Source organism: Bos indicus x Bos taurus, chromosome 1, assembly GCF_003369695.1.
Source record: "Bos indicus x Bos taurus breed Angus x Brahman F1 hybrid chromosome 1, Bos_hybrid_MaternalHap_v2.0, whole genome shotgun sequence".
In the NCBI taxonomy this organism is placed as follows: domain Eukaryota; kingdom Metazoa; phylum Chordata; class Mammalia; order Artiodactyla; family Bovidae; genus Bos; species Bos indicus x Bos taurus.
Genome location: NC_040076.1, coordinates 153406030 through 153430415, shown reverse-complemented (window position 1 = coordinate 153430415; position 24386 = coordinate 153406030). Strand labels below are relative to the sequence as shown.

The 24386-nt window shown below is 47.7% G+C and overlaps 1 protein-coding gene across 1 annotated transcript in view; it reads right to left on the bottom strand.

Annotated features, from left to right (window-relative positions):
• Positions 1 to 24386, bottom strand: part of PLCL2 (phospholipase C like 2) — a 211260-nt gene that overhangs the window by 14345 nt on the left and 172529 nt on the right. The window contains exon 5 of the mRNA XM_027549575.1: positions 18198 to 18307. Within this exon, the coding sequence (XP_027405376.1) occupies positions 18198 to 18307 (110 nt within the window). The remainder of the gene's footprint in view (positions 1 to 18197; positions 18308 to 24386) is intronic.

The following is a 24386-nucleotide window of genomic DNA, read 5'->3' as shown; positions in this document are numbered from 1 at the left end:
AAAGTAGCACATCCCCGCCTGGAGTCTGGCCAACACCAGGAGATATTTCTAACAAAACGAACACTGCTAGCTAAATTATTTATGTATTGCCTGTTTTACAAAATTGTTTCTTGTATTAGCAAATGTGTGACTGAGCCTCTGATAAAAATAGCGATGAGCAGGTGACCTGATACCAAGTTCTATAAAGACCACCGCCCGTAACAGCGCAACTCTAGTACAGGGAGGAGCAGCAAGAGGGAGTGTTCTCCCGGGACCCTAACAGTAAGACAGCTGCTCCAAGACTTGCTTTCTGGCTGCTTTTAATAAGGCCTAGTGCAGAAACAGCAAAAGCCTATCAAGGAAACCCACGCCTGACCTAAGAAGGAGCATTCCTAACACTGTGGGAGGACACGAGCACGAAATGCTTCCCAAGCCACGGGCGAGTTGCGGACCCTGAGGCAGCACCGCGCCGGCCCTTCCAGGACCGAGTCGGCAGCCAGGCCAGCGCTGCCTTCGACTCCTCCGCCAGGAGCTCAGGGTGCAGGTCGGGCGCAGGCACCCAGCGCTCTGAGAGGGGCTGGCGGAACAGACCTTCAGGCGGCCAGAGCTTTCAGGAAGCGGTCTGAAGACCCCGGTTCTTGCATCTCCTCGGGGAATCTCGGCGCCGACACCTACCGGGCAGCCGCTGTGGCTGTGAGTTCAGACGCGCTCCCTCACGGCCGGGAGCCCGGCCTCTCGGGGCTGCGTGGGACCCGCTCTCAGAGCAGCGCCTGCCGCTGCCAGGGCCTGTGGCTTTCCTCCAGGTGGGTTAACCTCCCTAGCGGAAACCTGCCTGTTTGCCCCGTCCCGACCTGTTCTGCACGCGGTGGAGGCGCCTCGGGTAACGGGGCCGCGCCTGAGCCGCCCCGGGGAGCGCGCCCTCCCCGCCGCTGCCCAGCGCCTCTCGGGGCGCCTGGCTCCCGGGCTCCACGGTGCGGGGCCTTCTCCCTGGGTGGGCGACGGGAGCCGCCTGATGACTGAGGGCGCCGCCCGAGCCTCCTGGATGCCAAGGACGGACCGTGCCGCCGCCCTGTCCCCGCCGCCCGCCAGTCAGGGCCTCGCGGCAGCCGACCCGGATGCCACGACCGCCTGCCACCCCAGACCTGCCACGGCGCTTTGCTGAAACCTTCAGAGAGCTGGGGGCTTTAGGGCGCCGGCCACGCATCCCCGCGTGGCCTGACAACACGCCTCTCTCCTCGGCCTCTGATGCTTCCGTGCTGTTTGCCCTCTGTGCCCTGGGCATGCGCACGTGCGGGCACTAACTCCACTCCCCTGTGAGGTGAGGCTGCCTCTGGCCTAGAGAGAGAGGAGAGCAGGCCCCGGCCAGGAGAGACGGCCACCCCCAGCGGGCCTCACCCCGCGAGGCGCTGCACCCGGCATGCTGATGCTCACAGGGCCTCAGCTTCCCTGTCACTCTGCACGTCTCCCGAGCTCAGGTCCCCTGAGCACATTCTGGGGTCATGCACGCTGGTCTGGAGTCCACTTCCGTCCTCCTCAAACATTTCTGCAACGAAAACCCAAGACTGAACTTGTCAAACCTTCACCTAATGACTGGGAAACAAAAGCCAGCTTGACAGGAAGTTACAGCTCCTTTACTGTTATTTAACTGGAATATTAATAGTATGTGGTCACAAACAGTGCGTTTTAGTAAGTAATCTGTGGGGTGATGCAAGGCTCATAAAGAAACTGAATGCACTTCAATCCGGTATTTCACAGGTATTCAAGATCACAAGCAAACTTGTAAGCCTCCTTTAAGAGGGAAACTAACACCTTCTGTCTACACCCACAACTCAGAAGGACTGTGAGCATAATTACAGTCCAAGATCTGAAACCACAAAGTCTATGATGTTTCAAAACTTGGGCAGGTAGGCATGCCTACCAACAAAGTCTGCTGGGAACAACAGTAACCGTTTACCGAGTGACTACTGAGCCCCAGACAGTGAGCCAAGCCCTTCACAGAGATTATTCTCAGGACAGTCGCTCAATTCTGCAAGACAGGTGCAATTACCATCCCCATTTCACAGCTGAGGAAACAGTTTAGAGAGATGGCGGGCCTTGCCCAAGGGCAGGGTCGACATGGAAACTTTAAATACTTAAGTACACACAACCCGTGTGTGTGTGTGTTTTCTCTTCAGATAAACTAAACCAGAGTCCAAACTACAGGCAGTGGAGCCCACAAGGTACAGGTGAGACTTTAAAGCCAACAGTGGGGAGCAGTGACAGCATTTTTATGCTCAGCATTTCACCAATGATGGAGACAATCCACTTTTCCTGTGGTTAAATGCAGGGGCAGAAGTCTAGATTTCAGTTTTTGTAGAGTGGCAGAAGACTAGGCATCAGAGCGAATGCAATCCTGGCTACTGGTTCTGAGCCGCCACCTACCACATTCTGATGGAGCTCCGCCAGGGGTCGCAGGGGCAGGAAGGCCCCCTCCTCAGCTCGTCAGGCCTTCTTACCACTAAGGTCTCAATAAACCTTCCACTTAGAAAAGACCCCCTGACCATCACCACCCAAGGCTGGAGCAATGGGGATGGGGGCACGAGCTTTTCCACAGGAAAAGCTTTCTTTCAAATATTCCACTATTTTCTGGGGACGCAGCTCCTAATCCCTGACCTCACTCAGTTGTGTCCTGAATATGCAGGACCCACGGGTCGATCTGGGACAGCCCTCCGCCCACCCCATGACACTGTCCCCCGCCTTCCGGCCAATATTTTGGCTCTTTTGTCACATTTAACTGTTACTCTTCAGTGTTACAACTGTTGTACTCCACAGTTTGTATAGAAGTTAACCAATTAAAAACTTAAATGTAAGGTTCAGCTGAGTTTTAATTGAGAACAAATGCCTTTCTCCAGAGCAACAGCTTCCCACTTCATCTGACACAGGCGGAAGGTGGTGCTCCCAGGCAGCCCAGGGACATGTGAAGTCCGAGCTGAGCCCCAGCAGGTCAGGGGCTGCGCCTTCCACATGGGGCCCCGCAGCACCCACAGATGGCGCTCGAGGCCACTGTAGGGACCTGGCTTCTACGCCAGGAAGCCCTCGAGTTGCAACTGCGACCGCCCTCCCTGCTACCGGGGAAAGGAGAGGCACCCACCTGCACAGGGATGGGACGAGGGTCTTGGGAGCGGTCAGCAGGGTCTCCAGGTCGCAGAGCTGAGTCCAGCCACGCAGAGAGAGGAGGTCAGGGGATTCCAGGCAGAGGACAAGGGCCAGAGAGGACATGGGGCCAAGGTGAAGGTGGGAGAGACAGACAGGGCCAGGGTGGGAGCCAGAGGACGCTGGGGCGCCGGGACACGCTTCGTGTGAGCACTGCCCTCGCCCCAGGCATCTTCCAAGCACACCTCCGCATAATTAAACGTTAGCTGAGTAACCACAGATTCCACATCAGTGGGATCCAAATGTCCGAGGTGCCACTGTGTTCTGATGGGTCAGGAAGGGCGGCCTGCCCAGCAACAAGCACTGCAGTAGTTTGATTTAGAGCTTTTCCCAAAAACAGACAACACAATCGATTACCTATAATACGAGAAGTAACTGCAGGGGCTTAGCGTCAGGAAAGGAGTGGAGCACAGACTGTCTGATTTTCAGAAACCAGTGTTGTCCTTCAGGGCTTCCAGGTAAACCTGCACCTCAGGTGAACACAAACCAAGATTAATGTCTTACCACAAACCTCTGAGGGGTCACCAAGAAAAGAGAGACGCAGAATAAAAGAAAACCAGTACCCCAGGAACACAAAACGCCGTAAGAGAAGGCCACGAAAACTGTATGCCGGCAAATTCAACAACCCTAAAAGAAAACCAGTACCCCAGGAATGCAAAATGCCAAAGAGAAGACCACGAAAACTGTATGCCAGCAAATTCAACAACCCAGAAGAAATGGAGAAGTTCCTAGAAACACACATCCCACCAAAATGGAGTGAGAAGAAACCGGTAATTTAAACACACCAAGCATTGCAAGCAAAACAGAATCGCTACTTTAAAAAACTCCCAAAAAACAAAAGTTCAGGACCCGATGGCTTCACAGGCAAATTCCACCAAACATACAAAAAAGGACTTCTATTGATTCTCCTCAAACTCCTGCAAAAGACTGAAGAAGAGAGAATACTCCCAAAGACATTCTATGAAGCCATCATCACCCTGATACCAAAACCAGAGGACACTGCAAAAAGCAATGAAATTACAGGCCAATGTCTTTGAAGAATATAAATGCGAAAATTCTTAAACAAAATATTAGCAAATCCAACAACAGATAAAAAGGCCTACCTGGATTCACCTTAAGTTCACAAGGATGGTTCAACATACACAAGTCAACCAGTGTGATAAAGCACATCAACAAAAGAAAAGATGGAAACCACACGATCGTCTCAGTGACGCAGCTGACAGAATTCAACATCCGTTCATGATAAAAACTCTTACCAGAGCGGCCGTAGAGGGAACGTAGCTCAACATAATAAAAGCTACTTATGCCAAGCCCGCATCCATATAATACTTGACAATGAAAAGCTGCAAGGCTTCCTGCTAAAATCTGAAACAAGACAAGGAGGCCCACTCTCACCACTTCTATTAAACGCAGTATTGGAGTCCTAGATACAGCAATCAGACAAGAAAAAGAAACCAAAGGCATCCAGGTCAGCAGGGAAACAGCAGAGCAGCCACGGTGTGCAGATAACAGGACACTGTATAGAAGCCTCTAGACTCCACACAGAACTACTATTAAAATGAGAACTGATAAAGGATTCAGCAGAGCAGCAGGATGCAAGATTCACATACAGAAACCAACTGCATTTCTTTGCACTAACGATGAAGTATCAGAAAGGGGATGTAAACAATCTCTTTCAAAAACACAACCAGAAAATATAAATAATACTTAGGAATAAACTACAAAGCTCCGGCTATCAAGAAAGCACAGTATGGGCACAAAACCAGAAATATGGGTCAGTGGAGTAGAACACAGACCCCAGAAACAAGCCCACACACACGGCCAACTACTCCTCGACCAAGGAGGTGTGGAGGACAGGCAGTCTCTTCAGCAAGTGGTGCTGGGGGAGCGGGGCCACCACATGTACATCAGTGAAGCCAGAACCAACTTCATATTCTTCACAAAAATAAACTCAGAATGGCTTAAAGACTTAAGATATGACGCCAGAAGACTCTTACAAGAGAAGACAGGAAAAGCATCCTCGGACATAAATCACACCCATGTTTTCTTAGGTCAGTCTCCCAAGGCAATAGAAACAAAAGTAAACAAATGGAACCTAATAAAACTCAGAAGCTTCAGTCCAGCAAAGGGAACCATAAACAAAATGAGAAGATAACCTACAGGCTAGGAGAAGATACTGGCAAATGGTGCGATCCACAAACGGCCAATTTCCAAATATACAAACAGCTCCTTCCACTCAACAACAAGAAAACCAACACACCGGCTGAAAACTGGGCAGAAGACCTAAACAGACATTTCCCATGACATACAGATGCCCAGTGGGCACACGAAAAGGCGTTCAACGCAGCTCATTATTAGAAAAATGCAAATCAAAACTGTAATGAGGTATGCCACCTGACACCAGGCAGAATGACCACCATTAAAATATTTAAAAACAAGAGATGCTGGAGAGGGCGTGGAGGAAAGTGAACCCTCCTATGCTGTTAGAGGAAACCTTGGTTGGTACAGCCACTTGAGAAACAGTATGGAGGTTCCTCAAAAACTAAAAAATAGAATTAGCATATGATCTAGCTGGAGAAGGCAATGGCACCCCACTCCAGTACTCTTGCCTGGAAAATCCCATGGGCAGAGGAGCCTGGTGGGCTGCAGTGCATGGGGTCGCTAAGAGTCAGACATGACTGAGCAACTTCACTTTCACTTTTCACTTTCCTGCATTGGAGAAGGAAATGGCAACCCACTCCAGTGTTCTTGCCTGGAGAATCCCAGGGACGGGGGAGCCTGGTGGGCTGCCATCTATGGGGTCACACAGAGTCAGACACGACTGAAGCGACTTAGCAGCAGCAGCAGCAGCAGCAGCATGATCTAGCAATCCCACTCCTGGACATATATCTGAATAAAACTGCAATTCAGAGAGACACATGCACCGCTCTGCTCACAGCAGCAGTATTCACAGTGACCAAGAGACAGAAACAACCCGAGTGCCCACCAACACAGGAGTGGGGAAAGGAAATGACACGTACCAAGCGCAGCACGCTGCAGCCACGACAAAGAAGCGAGCGCTGCCGCCTGCCGCTTCACGGGCAGACTGAGAGACTATCATTCCACGTAAAGCCGGCCAGAGAAAGACGGAAAGCACCCGCTATCACTCACACGTGGGATCCGAAACATGACTCAAACGGACAGTCTACGAGACGGAAACAGACTCACGGACACAGAGGACAGACTTGCGGCTGCGAGGGGAGGGGCTGGGGGGCGGGGCCGGGGGGCCAAGTACTAACACAGGACGGGGCAAGAGCAGGGTCCCACCGCAAAACACGGGGGGCTACGTCCAGTGTCCCGAGATAAACCGCAGTGGAAGAGAATGTGAAAGAAAACGTGTGTGTGTGCATATATACACACACACACACATATACACACACGCAACTGAAGCACTTTTCTGTACAGCAGAAGTTAATACAACATTGTCAATCAATTACAAACACATAAATAACATCTTAGAGATAATGTCTTACGGATGCAAAAACCATTTGGTTTAATTATTTATTTTTGGCAGAAGTCTTACGCTCCTAAAGAGAACAAATCTCGGATTACTTTCAGCCTTTGTTTTTGTCTTTCCCTGAGAGTGGAGTGAGAGTCAGGGAGCGCCCTCTCGGCAGTAGTTCTTCTGGAAAACATCTTGGGTTGGAACAAGCTTCACTAAGGTGCACGTGAGGACACATGAAATCCAACACGATTTTGGCCTAGATTAGTAACAGTTTTCAGACTCGGGCAAAATCAGACCTCCAAGTCTCATTCTGGGAGGATTAGCTCACCAGGCATCTGAAGTGTGGGGGGCTCCTGGCCGCCCCATCCTATGAAGAACACTGACGAGCCGGAGCCTTCAGGAGATGGAGGGACCCGATGGGGAAGGGACCAAGAGCCATGTCAGCCTGAATCCGGGGTCTGAGAGAGGACTCGCGGTCCCCGAGTGTCGCGGGGCGCTGAGGAGGGGGCGTGAAGATCATCGGCACACAAATACGACGTCAAAACCAGCAAGCGTGAGACGAGGAGGGCGCAGACACAGGGCACTGGGGTGTGTCTGAAGTGAAAAGACCAGCAGCTTAACACTACCTTGTTTATTCACAGGCTGCTATATTGAGCCTCATAGTAACTGCAGATTGAAAATCTACAACAGATACAAGAAAGAAGAAGGAATCCAAACACACAGTAAAGTTAGTCATCACATCACAAGAGAAGAGAACACAAGAGGAAGAAAAGGACTCACAAAACAAATTCAAAACAAGCAACCAAGTGGCAATAAACATACATGTCAATAATTACCTTAAACGTAAATGGATAAAATGCTCCAATGAAAAGACTGAACGGATACACAAACAAGACCCATATATATGCTGTCTACAGAGACCCACTTGTTCAGACCTAGGGACACATACAGACCGAGAGCGAGGGGATGGGAAAAGGAATTCTATGGAAATGGAAATCAGAAGAAAGCTGGACTAACAATACTCATATCAGATGAAAGCAACCTCAAAATAAAAACTGTTAGATAAAGGAGGACCCTACACGACAAAGGCATCTGAGACAAAGATAAAACAACTGTGAATATACATGCAGCTGACGTGCGAGGGCCGCAGCGCGCGAGGCAAACGTGAATATACATGCAGCTGACGTGCGAGGACCGCAGCGCGCGAGGCAAACGCTAACGGCCGTGAGGGAGAAACCGGGAGCAGCAGTGCAGTGGGGACCTCGACACCCCCGTGCATCAGTGGAGAGACCACCAGACGGAGAATCAGTAAGGAAACGCAGGCCTTAGGTGAACACTGGGCCAGGCAGAGTTAATTGACATTTTCTGAGCATTTTATCCAAAAGTAGCAGAATACACGATCTTTTCAAGTGCACATGGAATATTCTGCAGGACTGACCACAAGCAGGGTCACAAAGGGAACGTCAGTAAATTTAAGAGAACTATCGTATCAAGCGTCCTTTTCAACCACAACACTACACAATCAGGAGTCAACTGTAAGAAAAAACCTTTTTCTCCACACCCTCTCCAGCATTTATTATTTGTAGACTTTTGGATCGCAGCCATTTTGATGAGGTGGATGAAACTGGAGCCTATTATACAGAGTGAAGTAAGCCAGAAGGAAAAACACCAATACAGTATACTAACGCATATATATGGAATAGAAAGATGGTAACAATAACCCGGTGTATGAGACAGCAAAAGAGACACTGATGTATAGAACAGTCTTATGGACTCTATGGGAGAGGGAGAGGGTGGGAAGATTTGGGAGAATGGCATTGAAACATGTAAAATATCATGTATGAAATGAGTCGCCAGTCCAGGTTCGATGCACGATACTGGATGCTTGGGGTTAGTGCACTGAGACGACCCAGAGGGAGGGTATGCGGAGGGAGGAGGGAGGAGGGTTCAGGATGGGGAACACATGTATACCTGTGGCGGATTCATTTTGATATTTGGCAAAACTAATACAATTATGTAAAGTTTAAAAATAAAATTAAATTAAAAAAAAGAAAAGAAAAAAACCTTTGTGTCTGTGTTGCAAAAACAGAAACACATGGAGCCTAAACAATATGCTACAAAACAGCCAGGTCACTAAAGAATCAGGAGTAAATAAAACACCTACAGATAAACGAATGAAAGTGTGATGATCTAAGACCTACGGGGCACGGAAAAATCAGTGCTAAGAGGGAAATTTATAGCAATACAATCTTACTTTAGAAAACAAGAATAATCTCAAACTACCTAACCTACACCTAAAGCACCTAGAGAAAGATGCAGAAACAAAACCCAAAATTAGTAAAGGAAAAAACTCATAAAGATCAGAGCAGTAGTAGATGAAACAGGGATGAAGAAATCAATAGAAAAGATCAATGAAATTAAAAGCTGGTTCTTTGAAAAGATAAAAAAAATTGGTAAGCGTTTAGGTCTCAAGTCAAAAAAATTAGAAATGAAAAAGAAGTTATAACCAACACCACAGAAATAGAAAGGATCGTAAGAGACTGCTACAAGCAACTATATACAATAAAATGGACAACCCGGAAGAAACAGACAAGTGCTCAACACGGCACAGTCTTCCAGGAGACGGAAGGGAAGAAACAGCAAATATGAACAGACCGATCACAAGCGATGAATTGAAACTGTGAATTAAAAAAATTCCAACAAACACAAGTTCAGAACCAGATGGCCTCAGGGGCAAATTCTATCAGATGTTTAAAGAAGAGTTAACCTGTCCTTCTGAAACTATTCCAAAAATTTCAGAGAAAGGAACACTCCCAAGTTCATTCTATGAGGCCACCATCACTCTGATACAAAACCCAGACAAAGATATCACAAAAAAGAAAATTACAGGCCAATTCACTGATGAACATGAATGCAAAAATCCTCAGAAGAAATCCTAGCAAACTGAGGACTCCAACAGTCCACTAAAAATTATACACCCTGATCAAGTAGGGATCTGTCCCAGGGAAGCAAGGATTCTTCAGTATTTGCAAATCATCAGTGTGATATACCACATTATCAAACTGAAGAATAAAAATCATATGATAATCTCAGTAGTCGCATAAAAAGCTTTTGACAAAATTCAATACCCATTTATGATTAACACTATCCGGAAAGTGGGCACAGAACGAACCCACCTCAACATAAAAAAATCCAAATGTGATATCGTTCTCAACCGTGGGAAGCTGGACGCACCTTCCCTGAGATAAGGAGCAAGGCACGGACATCCTCTGTCACTGCTCACACTCAACACGGTTTTGGGAGTCCTATCATGGCAATCAGAGAAGGAAAAAATAAAAGGAATCAAACTTGGAAAAGAAGTTAAAATATCTCTATTTGCAGATGACATGATACTATACACAGAAAATCCTAAAGATGCCACCAGAAAACTACTGGAGCGCATCAGTGAATTCAGTAAAGTTGCAGGATATAAAATTAATACACAGAAAGCTACTGCATTTCTGTACACTAACAACAGAAAATCAAAATCAGAAATACAGGTTAAAGAAACAATCCCATTTATTATCTAATAAAAAAGAATAAAATACCTAGGAATAAAGAGGCAAAAGGTCAGTACACAGAAAACTAAGATACGGATGAAAGAAACTGAAGACAACACAGACAAATGGGGGAGATGCACCGTGTTCTTGGACTGAAGAATCAGCACTGAAAACCAGTGTCTACCCAATGCAATCTACAGATTCAATGCAATCTCTGTCAAATCACCAATGGCATTTTCCACAGAATCAGAACAAAAAACTGTACAATTTGTGTGGAAATACAAAAGACTCCAAACAATCAAAGCAATCTTGAGAAAGAAAAATGGAGCTGAAGGAATCATGCTCCCTGACTTCAGACTATGCTACATAAATACAGTAATCAAGACAGTATGGTATTGATTCAAAAACAGAAATATAGATCAATGGAACAGGATCTAGAAAGCCCAGAGGTAAACCCAGGCACCGTGGTCACCTAAGCTACGGAAAAGGAGGCAAGAAAATAGACTGGTGAAAAGGCAGTCTCTTCAGTAAGTGGTGCAGTGAAAACTGGACTGCTGCATACCCAGAATGAGATTAGAATATTCTTTACATAAAAATACATAAAAGCATACATAAAAATAAACTCAGAATGAATTAAAGAACTATATGTAAGACCAGAAACTACAAAACGCTTAGAGGAAAACAGGCGCAACACGGATATAAATTGCAGCAATATCTGTCTTCTACAGGAATGAAAAGAAGAAGAAAAATAAACAAAGGGGAATTAATTAAAGTCAAAAGCTTTTGCACAGACAAGGAAATGACAAAAACAACATAGGAGAAAGTATTTGTAAACAATGTGACTGACAAGAGCTTAATTTCCAAAATTTACAAACCGCTCATGAAGCTCAAATATATATATATAAGTAACAATAAAAAAATGGGCAGAAGACCTAAGTAGACACTTCACTTCTCCAAAGAAGAAATAGAACTGGCCAAGAGGCACATAAAAGGATGTTCAACATCGTTAATTATTAGAGAAATGCAATCAAAACTGCCATGAGGTATCACCTCACACCCCTCAGAACGGCCATCATCAAGAAGTCTGCAACAGTAAATGTTGGAGAGGGCGTAGGAGAAAGGGGACCCTCCCCCACTGTCGGGAATGTAAGTTGGTACAACCGCTATGGAGAACAGTAGGGAGGTTCCTTAAGAAACTGTAAAAAGAGCTACAATACGATCCAGCAATCCCACTGCTGGACATGTATCTGGAGAAAAACATGGTTGAAAAGGATACATGCGTCCCAGCTGTTCACTGCAGTGCTGCTTCCAACAGCCAGACCATGGAAGCACCTGAAATGCGCACTGACAGCTGAATGGCTGAGGAAGACGTGGTACAGATATCCTGGGATGTTCAGTTCAATTGAGTCACTCAGTCGTGTCTGACTCTTTGTGACCGCATGGACTGTAGCACGCCAGGCCTCCCTGTCCATCACCAACTCCGGGTGCTTGCTCAAACTCATGTCCATCGAGTCGGTGATGGATGCCATCCAGCCATCTCATCCTCTGTTGTCCCCTTCTCCTCCCAACTTCAATCTTTCCCAGCATCAGGGTCTTTTCCAATGAGTCAGCTCTTCGCATCAGGTGGCCAAAGTATTGGAGCTTCAGCTTCAGCATCAGTCCTTCCAATGAACACCCAGACTGATCTCCTTTAGGATGGACTGGTTGGATCTCCTTGCAGTCCAAGGGACTCTCAGGAGTCTCTTCCAACACCACAGTTCAAAAGCATCAATTCTTTAGCACTTAGCTTTCTTTATAGTCCAACTCTCACATCCATACATGACCACAGGAAAAACCATAGCCTGGACTTGACGGACCTTTGTCAGCAAAGTAATGTCTCTGCTTTTTAATAAGCCGTCTAGGTTGGTCATAACTTTCCTTCCAAGGAGCAAGTGTCTTTAATTTCACGGCTGCAGTCACCATGTGCAGTGATTTTGGAGCCCTCCAAAACAAAATCTCTTACTGTTTCCACTGTTTCCCCATCTATTTTCCATGAAGTGATGGGACCAGATGCCATGATCTTAATCTTCTGAATGTTAAGTTTTAAGCCAACTTTTCCACTCTCCTCTTTCACTTTCATCAAGAGGTTCTTTAGTTCTTCTTCGCTTTCTGCCATAAAGTGATGTCATCTGTGTAGCGGAGGTTATTGATATTTCTTCTGGCAATCTTGGTTCTTGAGTAAGGGGATATTACTCAGCCGTTAATAAGAATGAAACAATGCCATTTGCAACAACATGAATGGACCTGGAGAGTATCACACTATAGGGATTAAGTCAGACAGAGTAAGACAAATATATGACATCACTTATATGCAGAATCTAAAAACATGATACAAATGAACTTATTTACCAAACAGAGACAAACTCACAGACTTAGAAGACAAACTTGCTGTTACCAAAGGGAAAACGTTGGGGGAAGGATAAACTGAGGGTTTGGGGCTGACATGTACTCACTGCATATTGAAAACAGATAACCAGCAAGGGTCTACTGTGTAGCACAGGGAGCTCTACTCAATATTCTGTAATAACCGAAGCTGGGAAAAGGATTCTGAGAAGACTAGATACACATGTGTAACTGAGTCACTCTGCTGTACACTTGAAACTAACACAGCACTATAAACCAACTATACTCCAATAGAAAATAAAAACGTAAGGCGTTACAGAACCTCCTCCCACATCTGTGACGAAACGAGCAGAAAGAGTAAAAGTGGAAAACAAACATGCAAACACGAGCAGCCACCCCAGAGACGAGGGCGTGACAGGATTTAGTAAATGTCTAAAACCCAGAGAACTCATACTGGTAATCCATAAAAATGCTGAAAATTCTAACAGTCAGCCAACCTGGAGAGATACAAACTGTCTTTCTCGTTTTACTTCTGTCTGATGAAGGAGAAGAGGGGAAGGGAAGCAGGAGGTGACACAGTCCAGTTAGGGATGGGGCTGACACAAAACTAGAAAACCAGACACAACATATAAAGCAATGATTTTTAGAAAGTGCAAGACAGGGAGCCCTGGGAGAACAGGTCCAGACGCAAGGTCAATGCAAGGGGAGCTTCCCAATCGAGCCCAGCAGTCTGCTCCCGAGCTCAGGGAGGCGAGGTGCCGTCAAGGGTAACAGAGAAGGAGGGAGGGACACAGCAGCAACTGGAAATACACATGTCCAAGGAGGGAGAGGACGCCACGAGCACAGAAGGGAGAGCGGGAAAGTGGAATCAAGACCCCACTGGACAGGGTCGACGGCAGAAGCGGGAAAGTGAGATAAAGACCGCACTGGACAGGGTCGGCGGCAGATGAGGTGCTGTGGAGGATACAGCAATATTGCTTGAAGACGCAACTCTAGAAACTATAGAAAAAGAAACGCAGCTGCGAGGCCTCAGTCAAATGAGCAGTCACTGTGACTTGTGGGACAACATCAAACAGCACATCCGCATACACGAGTCACCGGAGGAGGCGGCAAAGGGCAAAACGGAAACAGATTTAAAGAAACAGTGGCTGAAATGTTGCCAAATTTGATGAAAACTATAAACCCACAGATAGAAAACTCTTGAAGAAGTCTAAGCAGAAAAAACAAAGCCACACTAAGACCCATCATGACCTCTTTAAAAATCTAAAAAAAGTAAAGACTCAACAAAAAGATGCTCAAACTATATATATACACTCACTGGCTCACCAAATTGACGGTATCGAGTGTGGACAAAGGTGTGGGATGACTGCAACTCCCGTAACACTGCTGGGGGGGATTCTCTATGGAACGGTTCATAAAGCAGGTGGCAATTTCCTACAAAATCTGACACACCCACAGTTACCAAGTGAGCAATTCCACTCACAGAAAACGGAAACTGTATGTTCACCCAAAGACTTGCATGTGGATGTTCGCTGCAGCTGTATACATAATATGTGAAAACTAGAAGTAACCCAAATGTCCCCCACCAGTGAATGGACACAGTGTGGTACACCCAGAGGACAGAACACTATTTATTAGGAAAAAGGAACAGCTTACTGAAACATCAGCTTGGATGACTCTCAGAAGTGTTCTGCTGAATGCAAGAGGCCAGGCACCAAGATTACTAGTACACGCCTCCATGTATGTGACATTCTGGAGCAGGGGAAACCACAGAGACAGAAATTAGACCAGCAGGTGGCCGGCAGGGGAGTTTCCTGCAAAGGGGCAGAAGGGGACTCCCGGGGATGACAGTCATCACTGTGGCAGGCTGCATGACTATACACATTTGTCAAAATTCACTGAATTGCACGGTTAAAACTGGTGAATTTTATTTTACATAAGTTATACCTCAATAAAGCTCATCAAAAAAGAGAGTGGTGCTGACTATCTAATGAGTGTGAGGCCTTGAGGGCTGGTTTCTGAATTAAAGAGGCAATCAGAAGTCAGTGGGAATGAATGACACCCTCTCCCCAGTTATCAGCGGAAACCCTAGGACAGGACAGAGACAAACTCTGAGAAAGCTGGGCCTGGAGAATCCCACGGACTGTATAGTCCATGGGGTCACCAAGAGTCGGACACGACTGAGCAATTTTCACGAGGAAGAAAATCACTCCAATTTAACTAGGCTACAATGCAAAGATTCCATGAATTACATGACATACAAAAATATCAAAGATGTGAAAAACCGGGAAAAAGTATGACTCAGAAAATAAAATATATCTCTATTCACCCATCCGTATGCATATAAAACAGTTCCTGGAATAAGGTCACACGTTTAAAAGCAATTATTTCTCAGATGGAGGATCTGAGGTCATTTAAAAACTTATCTTTTACACATTAAAAATGTTCTTTATAATGACATGTTCACAAAAACAAATGATTTTTATTCAAAGGAAAAAAAATGAAGTAAATATGACAAGATGTTGGACTTCCCTGTGGTCCAGTGGTTAAGACTCCACCTGCCAATGCGGGGGCCACAGGATCGATCCCTGGTCCGGGAAGACCCGCCCCGCCGCGGGGTAACTAAGCCACAACTGCTGAGCCTGTGCTCCGCAACAGAGAACCCGCGCTGCGGGGAGGAGCCCACGCGCCGGATCCAGAGAGCAGCCCGCCCTGGTTGCGCCTAGAGAACGCTCAGGGCAGGCAATGAAGGCTCAGCACACCCAAAACACATACATACATAAACCTTTAAAAGAAAGTACGCCAAGATGTTAACAGTGGGTCCTTCTGGGTGTGGGATCAGATAGACATTTCTCCTTCATCCATGTCTGCATTTTAAAGTAATCCTTAAAACCGAAAAAACTAAACGAAGCCAGCAGAGACTCATGAAACCTGGGCTGGATACCCTCGGATGAAAGCCGTTTCTGGCCAGGGGTCTCATCCGCCATGCCCACGCTGCGAGCCCTGCATCTCGCGACCACCGGCCGCCCTGCCTGCCGCGCGGCTCAGGTGCGCGCGCGGATTCGGAAGGCAGCTGCGGCCTCTGCTCGGCGCTCGGTTTCTCGGGAGCCCCCGAGGCCCGAGGACCCTGTCGGCCAGGATCCTGAGGCCGCCCCGAGGCGCTGGCCCCGGAGGCCTGCGGTGCGGCGCGGGAGACCGCGCGTTAGGCGCCCGGGCGACTCCAGGGCTGCTCGGCACGTCCGAAGGGGAAGTCTGGAGGCCTCCCCAAGCCTCTGTGCCCCCACGAGGGCGCCCGCTGCCCACCACGCACAGCCCCGGAGGACCAGCCCCACGCAAAGAGCAGGTGAGGAGAGGGACGCGAGAGACCCACACCCTCCTGCAGGAGAAGGCTGGGAGCTCAGCGCAGGCCCACGTCTAAAGCTCCGCGAGCACTGGACTGCCCAAAGGACGTCTGCACCCGTGGAATACGCGGCCACGAACGAGGCCCTCCCGCCGAACAGAACAGACAGGCAGATCTCTGCAGCCCTTCCGCACTCCAGGCCGGTTCTGCCGTGCGCAAGCACCGCCGCGAGCAAGTCCTACCCTGGAGACTTCCAAAACCATAACCCTGGCCTGTGCATTCGTTTCCATATGAACAGAAGTCTGACAAGTCTGAGAAAGTTAGTTCTTTCTCCTGGACATAATTCCTAAGAAAATGGTTTCCTCAGTGCAGCCGCTCGGTTCAACTTCCCATTTCTAGAATAGGAGCCATTACTTTGCGCCTGCTGTTTTTCAGGACTGTGTGCAATGGGCTTCCCTTTCCAGGGGTCCTCAGCCCAGTGCTTCCCAAACGGTAATGCGCCTAAGGATCCCTGGGATCTTATAAAAAAAAGCCAAATGAGCCTTTGTTCCTATCAGGGCTACACACTATGGCGCCATTTTCCCCTGAGGTTTGCAGGAAGTTCAGAGCCTACCAGCAACTTGTAAAGCCAAACGCCTCTCCACAGTACAGTTTACTATCTGCCGTTTACTGAACTACAAGTGATCAGAGTTAAATACTAAGCAGAAGATCTAGAGCTTTTAAAAAGTACATGTGTAGGAAGGGAAGTATTTGAAGAAGTTCAGAAAATGACTTTAATTATACAAATGAGTAGGGGCGTTAAAGTGCAAGTTGGCTAGCTTGGGAAGGGTGACTTCTCATTAAATGAAATAAGAAAACTGTCTGCTGCAGGGTGGATCCTTTAACTTGAGGGGGAACAGGAAAATTAAAAGAGGCAGCTGTGATAATGTCTTTAAAGCTTTGAATTCAACAGAGAAGAAAGCTGGGAGGGTGAACCAGAGAGTAATTTTACACTGAGTTGTCCAAGGTCCAGACAAATCATATTTCTGTGTTATTATTATTCAAGGTCCCAAACACTGAGATGAAGAAAAGATCATTGAGATAAAAACACAAAAATGTTCCAAGGCACATGCTGCTGCTTAGCCGCTCAGTCGTGTTCCACTCTGTGAGACCCCGTGGACTATAGCCCACCGGGCTCCTCTGTCCATGGCGATTCTCCAGGCAAGAATACTGGAGTGGGTTGCCATGCCTTCTTCCAGGGGACCTTCCCGACCCAGGGCTCAAAACCCGATTTCCTGCATGGCAGGCAGATTCTATACCATCTGAGCCACCAGAGAAGCCCCAAGGCACATACATAATAATATTTTTAAAATCGTGTCTTATGATATGCAGGGTTTCCCAGGTGATTCAATGGTAAAGAATCCGCTTGCCAATGCAGGAAATGCAGGTTTGATCCCTGGGTTGGGAAGATCCCCTGGAGAAGGGAATGGCAACCCACTCCAGCATTCTTGCCTGGAAAATCCCAGGGACAGAGGAGCCTGGTGGGCTACAGTCCATGGGGCTGCAAAAGTTGGACACGACTGAGCAACAACATATTACATATGCCACAGAGAAAAAGGCTGAGGGAATGTACAGCAAAAGACCCTGGATGGTGAGGCTATGTTTACCTATGGTTACGCTAGTTTGACATTTTCTATAATGAAAATATATTACTTTCATGATAAAAATAATAACAGTTAATTTTTAAGTGGTCATGCTGAAAAAGAGAGATGGAGGGAAGGAGGAAGGAAGCAGATAAACAGTTAGGGAGGGAAATGTCTTTCAAACGGCAATTCCCTTCACATACTTCTTTCGAGTACACCCCCCACGATTCTTTCCTTTTTTTTTTTCTGGGATCACATTAATATTAAGGCTGTGATTATACTTTCAAGCGTTGAATGAAATTTGAGGAAATAGAATCTTCCAATTCCCAGTCGTTTCTCTGTAATCAGTGCTGTTTCCAGTGCAGCGACTGGCAGCTATGAAGTCTGCAGTGTTTCAAGGGTGAAACGCAAGGCCCTTTCCCTTCCTGGCAGGCCCCACAACGTGCCAGCCACTCAACCCCTTTTCTCCCCGTGAGCCGCCTGCACAGCAACCGTGCCGCAGACTCTCCCGAAAGCAGAGTCCTCACTGGACTTCCGTGACGACACTGCAGCCTTGATGGGCTGGTGACGCACAGCGCAGGAAACAGGATACAAAGGAGTGGGAAGCAGCACGCGGAAAGGGCTGCAAACTCAGGACGCCCGAAACGGCTCGGAAGTACCTTTAGGATGGTGATGTTCCAGGTGAAGCTCTCCACGGCCTTCTGCAGCTTGCGCTCCTTCAGGCCCTCCTTGGTGCCAATGCTCTGCAGGTGCTCGTGGAACTCCATGGCTGAAAGAAGCAGAACGACAAAGGATGTTACTTCCCCACCCAATCGGTGGTAATGGGCCAGCAATGTTTACCTTTCTAGGTATAGCTAGAAAGATTCCAGTCTCCACTGAGATTTCACAGAGGACGAAATAAGAAAGTTCCAGCGGGGGAAGCAATGCCAATTCACAACCCCAGCGAGGCAGACGGCGTCTCTGAGTGCATGCCTGTGGACTGGGAGGCTGCCCAGGGCACAGATGACCATCCGCATTCTTCCTCTAGAGGTGGGGGCGCTGAAGAGACTCAGCCAGGTTCAGAGACTGAGGCTGAGGGAGAGGGAGGGACCCTGGACCAGGGCCAGGCTTTGGAATCTCGGAGGCTGATTTTAGCTCCACCGAGGTCTCAATGATGCTTTTGAACTGTGGTGTTGGAGAAGACTCTTGAGAGTCCCTTGGACTGCAAGGAGATCCAACCAGTCCATCCTAAAGGAAATCAGTCCTGAATGTTCATTGGAAGGACTGATGCTGAAGCTCCAATACTTTGGCCACCTGATGCGAAGAGCTGACTCATTGGCAAAGACTCTGAGGCTAGGAGGAACTGGGGGCAGGAGAAGGGGACGACAGAGGGTGAGATGGTTGGATGGCATCACCGACTCAATGGACATGTGTTTGGGTAAACTCCGGGAGTTGGTGATGGACAGGGAGGCCTGGTGTGCTGCAGTCCATGGGGTCACAAAGAGTCGGACACGACTGAGTGAACTGAACCAAGGTCTCAATGTTGGCAGTTTGGGATGAAAAAAAGTACAAAGCACTGTTTCCTGTCCCAGTGAGATGACCTGAGGTCCCAGACCCCGCCTGCAGCAGAGGGGAGAGGGCACCATAACTCTGTATAATTCACATAATCAGTGCACATTCCTCACCGCCATTCAAAGCAGTGTGAACGCGGGAGTGGTGGGACGTCCTCTTCCTGATTTAATATCATTAAAACTCGGGGGGTTTTCTTTACATATTCACTTGCAGTCAGTATCCCATCGCTGGCCAATGGGAACCCTGCAGGTGGGTTTCTAAGTCCTTCTGAGGTCACTGATTAGCCTTTGACACATCCCTGGCTTCTGGCATAAGACATTCAAGAGTTAGCAGGTACACTGCTCACCTGGGCCTGGAGCCAGGCATTTCTCCAAGGACCTCTGGATTCTTACAGCGGAGAATGGTGCTCAAAGACCACAATCTGGGGGCTAGGAGTGCTCACTGTTACTGGGTTTCCACTGTTTTCCAGGCTCCTTAGTGAACAGATCTTAGGTACAGGGCTATTTTTTTAAGGGAAGAATAAGATCTTGCTTGTACTTCTAATTCAAATTTACAGATACAATGTTTTCACTGTTTTTTCCCTTAAATCTTAGACATTTCTTTGGCAAATAATCTTAATTAACCACATCGACATAACTAATATTAAGACTGCTAAATACAATTTAAACTCTGCTTTTTTTTTTTTTTTTTTGTCCTTAGAGTACATCTCATTGAGAATGTAATAAAAGCACAGTGTTCTAAGGTCAGTCAAGGTAATTTTCTTTACAGGTTATGTCAGAAAAAGTACAATTACGTTCATTTGTTTCCTTTTTATCCCATTGTGTATGTGGGGGTGGGAAATGTTTTTGCTTCTTTGGATAAAATTTTTTTTTTTTTTATGATTCCTAAGTACAACTGCTTATCAAGGTGCATTCAGGTAAATCTTACTTTCTTCCTGGATTCCTCTACCCTAATCCCTCCCTCCCCCTGTACATTTTTATGCGTTTTTAGTTTATCTTTTATTGTCCTCTTTCTCCTTGAAGATCTAAGCAGAGGTGTCCATATATCTACAATCCCCCGTGTTTTGCACAAAAGCAGTGCAGCATGCACAGTGCTCTGTGGCTGTCCATGCAGCCATGGTGGGGATGGCTCACTGCCCACGTATCAAGCCCTTCTCACCCTTTTCTGACACCTACAGAGCCCCCCACACACACTGTGGAGATGAGCCGCCTCTGGTTTAACCAGCCCTCATGGATGGACGTGGTCTCCAATCTTTCGCTGTTACAACCAATGCTGGAGCAGCTGTCATTTTACAAGACATTTCCCGTGCTCTTCTGTACATTTTTCCTGTTCAGTTGGGCACCCCAATTTCTCACTCCCTTTCTATGCATCATCGCTTCAAAGCAGTTCTTCACACAGTGACTGACAGGAGCTTTATTCCTTAGTGTCTTTAAACAGTGAACAAGGGCTGACATACAGGATAAATATAGTGACCTGCCAATCTAGTCTTGCTTCTTCTCCACTTTCTCTCTCCTAATAGGAGCCAGGGCCCTAATTCCTGTCATGCTAATAAAGCTTAAGAAGCTCACTGGTTTAAAAAAGGAACAGTAATTAGTAGAAGTCATTGCATTGTCTAGGAAACTCCCACACTGACCCTTCTCCTGCATTCGGCCTCTCTTTGGACAACGCCCCAGCTTGGTCACTAACCTCCCCCCAAGCCCACTGCTGGGAGCCTGGCACATAGAGGGCCGCATCCCCCATATCTGCTTCCTACCTTCCCTGGATGTGCTTGCTTTAATACACTGAAAAAAAAAGACAAATAATAACCATGACTAGGTGGCAATTATGTTCTAAAATCCAGGATTTCTGCTAAAGCAACACACACATACACACACACACACTTCTCCCTGGTAGGTCTGAGAGGCTCCCTGGCACATGCCTTGATGACTCGGATGCACCTCCTAGAAGGTGGCCAGATGAGGCCCTGACAATAAGACCCCAGTGGTTCTTTAGTTTTAATATTTCGGCATCATCTGGACTTCAGGATATTAATCTTTAATATCCATATTTCGGGTAGTCTCAGAAGCACCACTGAGACTTGGAAGGTGGACGTCCAGATGGAACACAGAAAAGAGACGAGACAGGAGAGCGGGTGGAGCGGTGAGGCTCTGTTAACAAGGCTGAGCTCAGACAAGCATCCAGCCCAGACGCAAGGAGGCAGCTGAGCTCAGACAAGCATCCAGCCCAGACGCAAGGAGGCAGCCTTCAGAAAGGTCAGAAGAACGAGAGCCAGAGGCTGCCTTGGGAAGGACCGAGGACTCGGGAAGACAAGGCTGAGCTCAGACAAGCATCCAGCCCAGATGCAAGGAGGCAGCCTTCAGAAAGGTCAGAAGAACGAGAGTCAGAGGCTGCCTTGGGAAGGACTGAGGACTCAGGAAGAATAACAGTGCGGATGATTAAAAAGTGATGCTGATAAAGATGAAATGTGGAAACATAAGAAAACAAGTACAGCTGCCTAAGAAGCTTATATTCTACACGTCTGTTAAAGTACAGCCACGATGGAGAACAGTGTGGGGAGTCCTTAAAAAACACTAAGAATAAAACTACCATACGACCCAGCAATCCTACTGCTTGGCATATTCCCTGAAAAAACCATAACTGAAAAACACACATCTACCCCGGTGTTCCCTGCAGCTCTATTTACAATAGCTAGAACATGGAAGCAACCTAGATGTCGGTCGACAGGTGACTGGATAAACAAGCGTGGTACACGTACGCGGTGGACTATTACCCAGCCATAAAAAGGAACACGTTTGAGTCATTCTGGTGAGAGGAACGAACCTAAAGCCTGTTATACAAGTGAAGTCAGTCAGAAAGAGAAAAAACGCGTATATATGCAACCTAGAAAAAGGGCGCTGATGGCCCTATTTGCAGGGCAGCAACAGAGAGACAGACCAGAGACAGAGACCTGCAGACACAGCGGGGGAGCAGGGCGCGGGAAGAACAGAGCAGCAAGAAGCACAGCCGTTATCATACGGGAAGCAGACAGCCAGCGGGAATCACTGTGGATGCTGGGAGCTCAGACCTGGTGCGCCATGAAAACCTGGGTGGGAGCTTCAGGAGACAGGGCGCCTGTGTACGCCTAGGGCCGATTCATGCTGATGTGCGGCAGAAACCAACACGATATTGTAAGGCAATTGTCTTCCAATTAAAAGCAAAACATTTTAAAAGTGACATAAGACATTTCACCCTTATCTTCCCCTTCTTCAAATGGAGGCAAAAAGTTCGGGTTAGGGTGTGTGTGAGTCTGTGTGTGCAAGTGTGTGTGTGTGTGTATGAGTGTGTATGTGTGACTGAGCATGTGTGTGTGTGACTATGTGTGAGTGTATTTGTGTGTAAGTGTGTGCATGTGTTATTTAATAGTGAAGTTCTTTAAAAGTGGGCACAAAAAGTGATGAGCTGAAAAGTGGAAAATTATGTTAAAAATAGGAAAGCCTACATTTTAGAAAGTAGCCAAGACCATCCGTTCCATTGGCTGGCATTTCATTCCTTGGTCTGCTACACAACGTATCTGTTTCTTTAAAAGAATTTTCACATTATTAACTCACAGACTAACTTTGGTGAACATTCTGCCAGGCCGCTAACACGCAGCACAGGTTGACTTCGGATTTGAAGGGTTCTCACCTTGACTTACACAGCATGACTGTACTGCTCACTGCTCTCCGGTGACGTGGAGTCCAGGCCAGAGGCAAGACCGAGGGAAACAAAAGACCACTCACCAAGCACTTTGCACACACTGCATGGGACACTTGGAGACAGGCTCTGGAACTTTCCTGAGTAAACGGTGAAGAAGAATTCGGAGGAGACTTTCAAGACAGGGAGATCACATCAAAAGCTCACCCTCTGCGTGTGGGGCAGCTCCTACAGGACAGCTCAGGGATGCTGGCAGGAAGACCCCATACTTTCAGAAAGGCCAATCAGCATTCTCAGAATGGGCGAGGGCAAAAGGCAGAGGCAGAAAGGGAGACAGCACTTCCAGGACAGCGGCCGGCGCCCGGGCAGGGAGTCGTGAAGGAGGACACGTTTCCATACTGGGAAACCCCACACAGGCGGTGTCACGGGGAGCTTCGGAACCCCAGAGGGCAGAGAAATGGCGGGTGCTCGAAGGCAAAAGGCGCGTCTACCTGGGAGACCAAGCGGCTTGGCCCTGCCAAGGGGCCCCCAACACAGGGCCAACTCCTCTGGGAAGGCGCACGGCCGCCTGGTGACTTCCCCCAAGTTCCAGGCACAGCAGGCACTCCCCACACGCCCCAGGGCGACTGAACCCCAACAACTGGCTCCTTTCACCCCGTGTCTCGGCCGAGAATAGAGACCTGTAAGCAGGACCAGGCCCAGGGCCAAAGCCGAACAGCAGGAGGCTGTGCGCACAAAGGGAAGAGGGGGAGTCGCCGTGCAGCCGCAGGGGCAGCAGGTCAATTCCCTAGAACTAGCATCAGACTGTGAGCCCCAGATATGCAGACAGCACCACCCTTACGGCAGAAAGTGGAAAAGAACTAAAGAGCCTCTTGATGAAAGTGAAAGAGGAGAGGGAAAAGTTGGCGTAAAGCTCAACATTCAGAAAACTAAGGTCATGGCACCCGGTCCCATCACTTCATGGCAAGTAGATGGCGAAAGGGTGGAAACAGTGGCTGACTTTATTTTTCTGGGCTCCAAAATCACTGCAGGTGGTGACTGCAGCCATGAAATTAAAAGACGCTTACTCCTTGGAAGGAAAGTTATGACCAACCTAGACAGCATCTTAAAAAGCAGAGACATTACTTTGCCAACAAAGGTCCGTCTACTGAAGGCTATGGTTTTTCCAGTACTCATGCATGGATGTGAGAGTTGGACTATAAAGAAAGCTGAGCATAGAAGAATTGATGCTTTTGAACTGTGGTGTTCGAGAAGACTCTTGAGAGTCCTTTGGACTGCAAGGAGATCCAACCAGTCCATCCTAAAGGAGATCAGTCCTGGGTGTTCATTGGAAGGACTGATGTTGAAGCTGAAGCTCCAATACTTTGGCCACCTGATGCGAAGAGCTGACTCACTGGAAAAGACCCTGATGCTGGGAAAGATTGAAGGCGGGAGGAGAAGGGGATGACAGAGGATGAGATGGTTGGATGCCATCACCGATGGACATGGGTTTGGGTGGACTCTGGGTGTTGGTAATGGACACGGAGGCCTGGCGTGCTGCAGTTCACGGGGTCGCAAAGAGTCAGACACGACTGAGCAACTGAACTGAACTGAGCATCAGATTGTGGACTTTGGGAATAAGTACA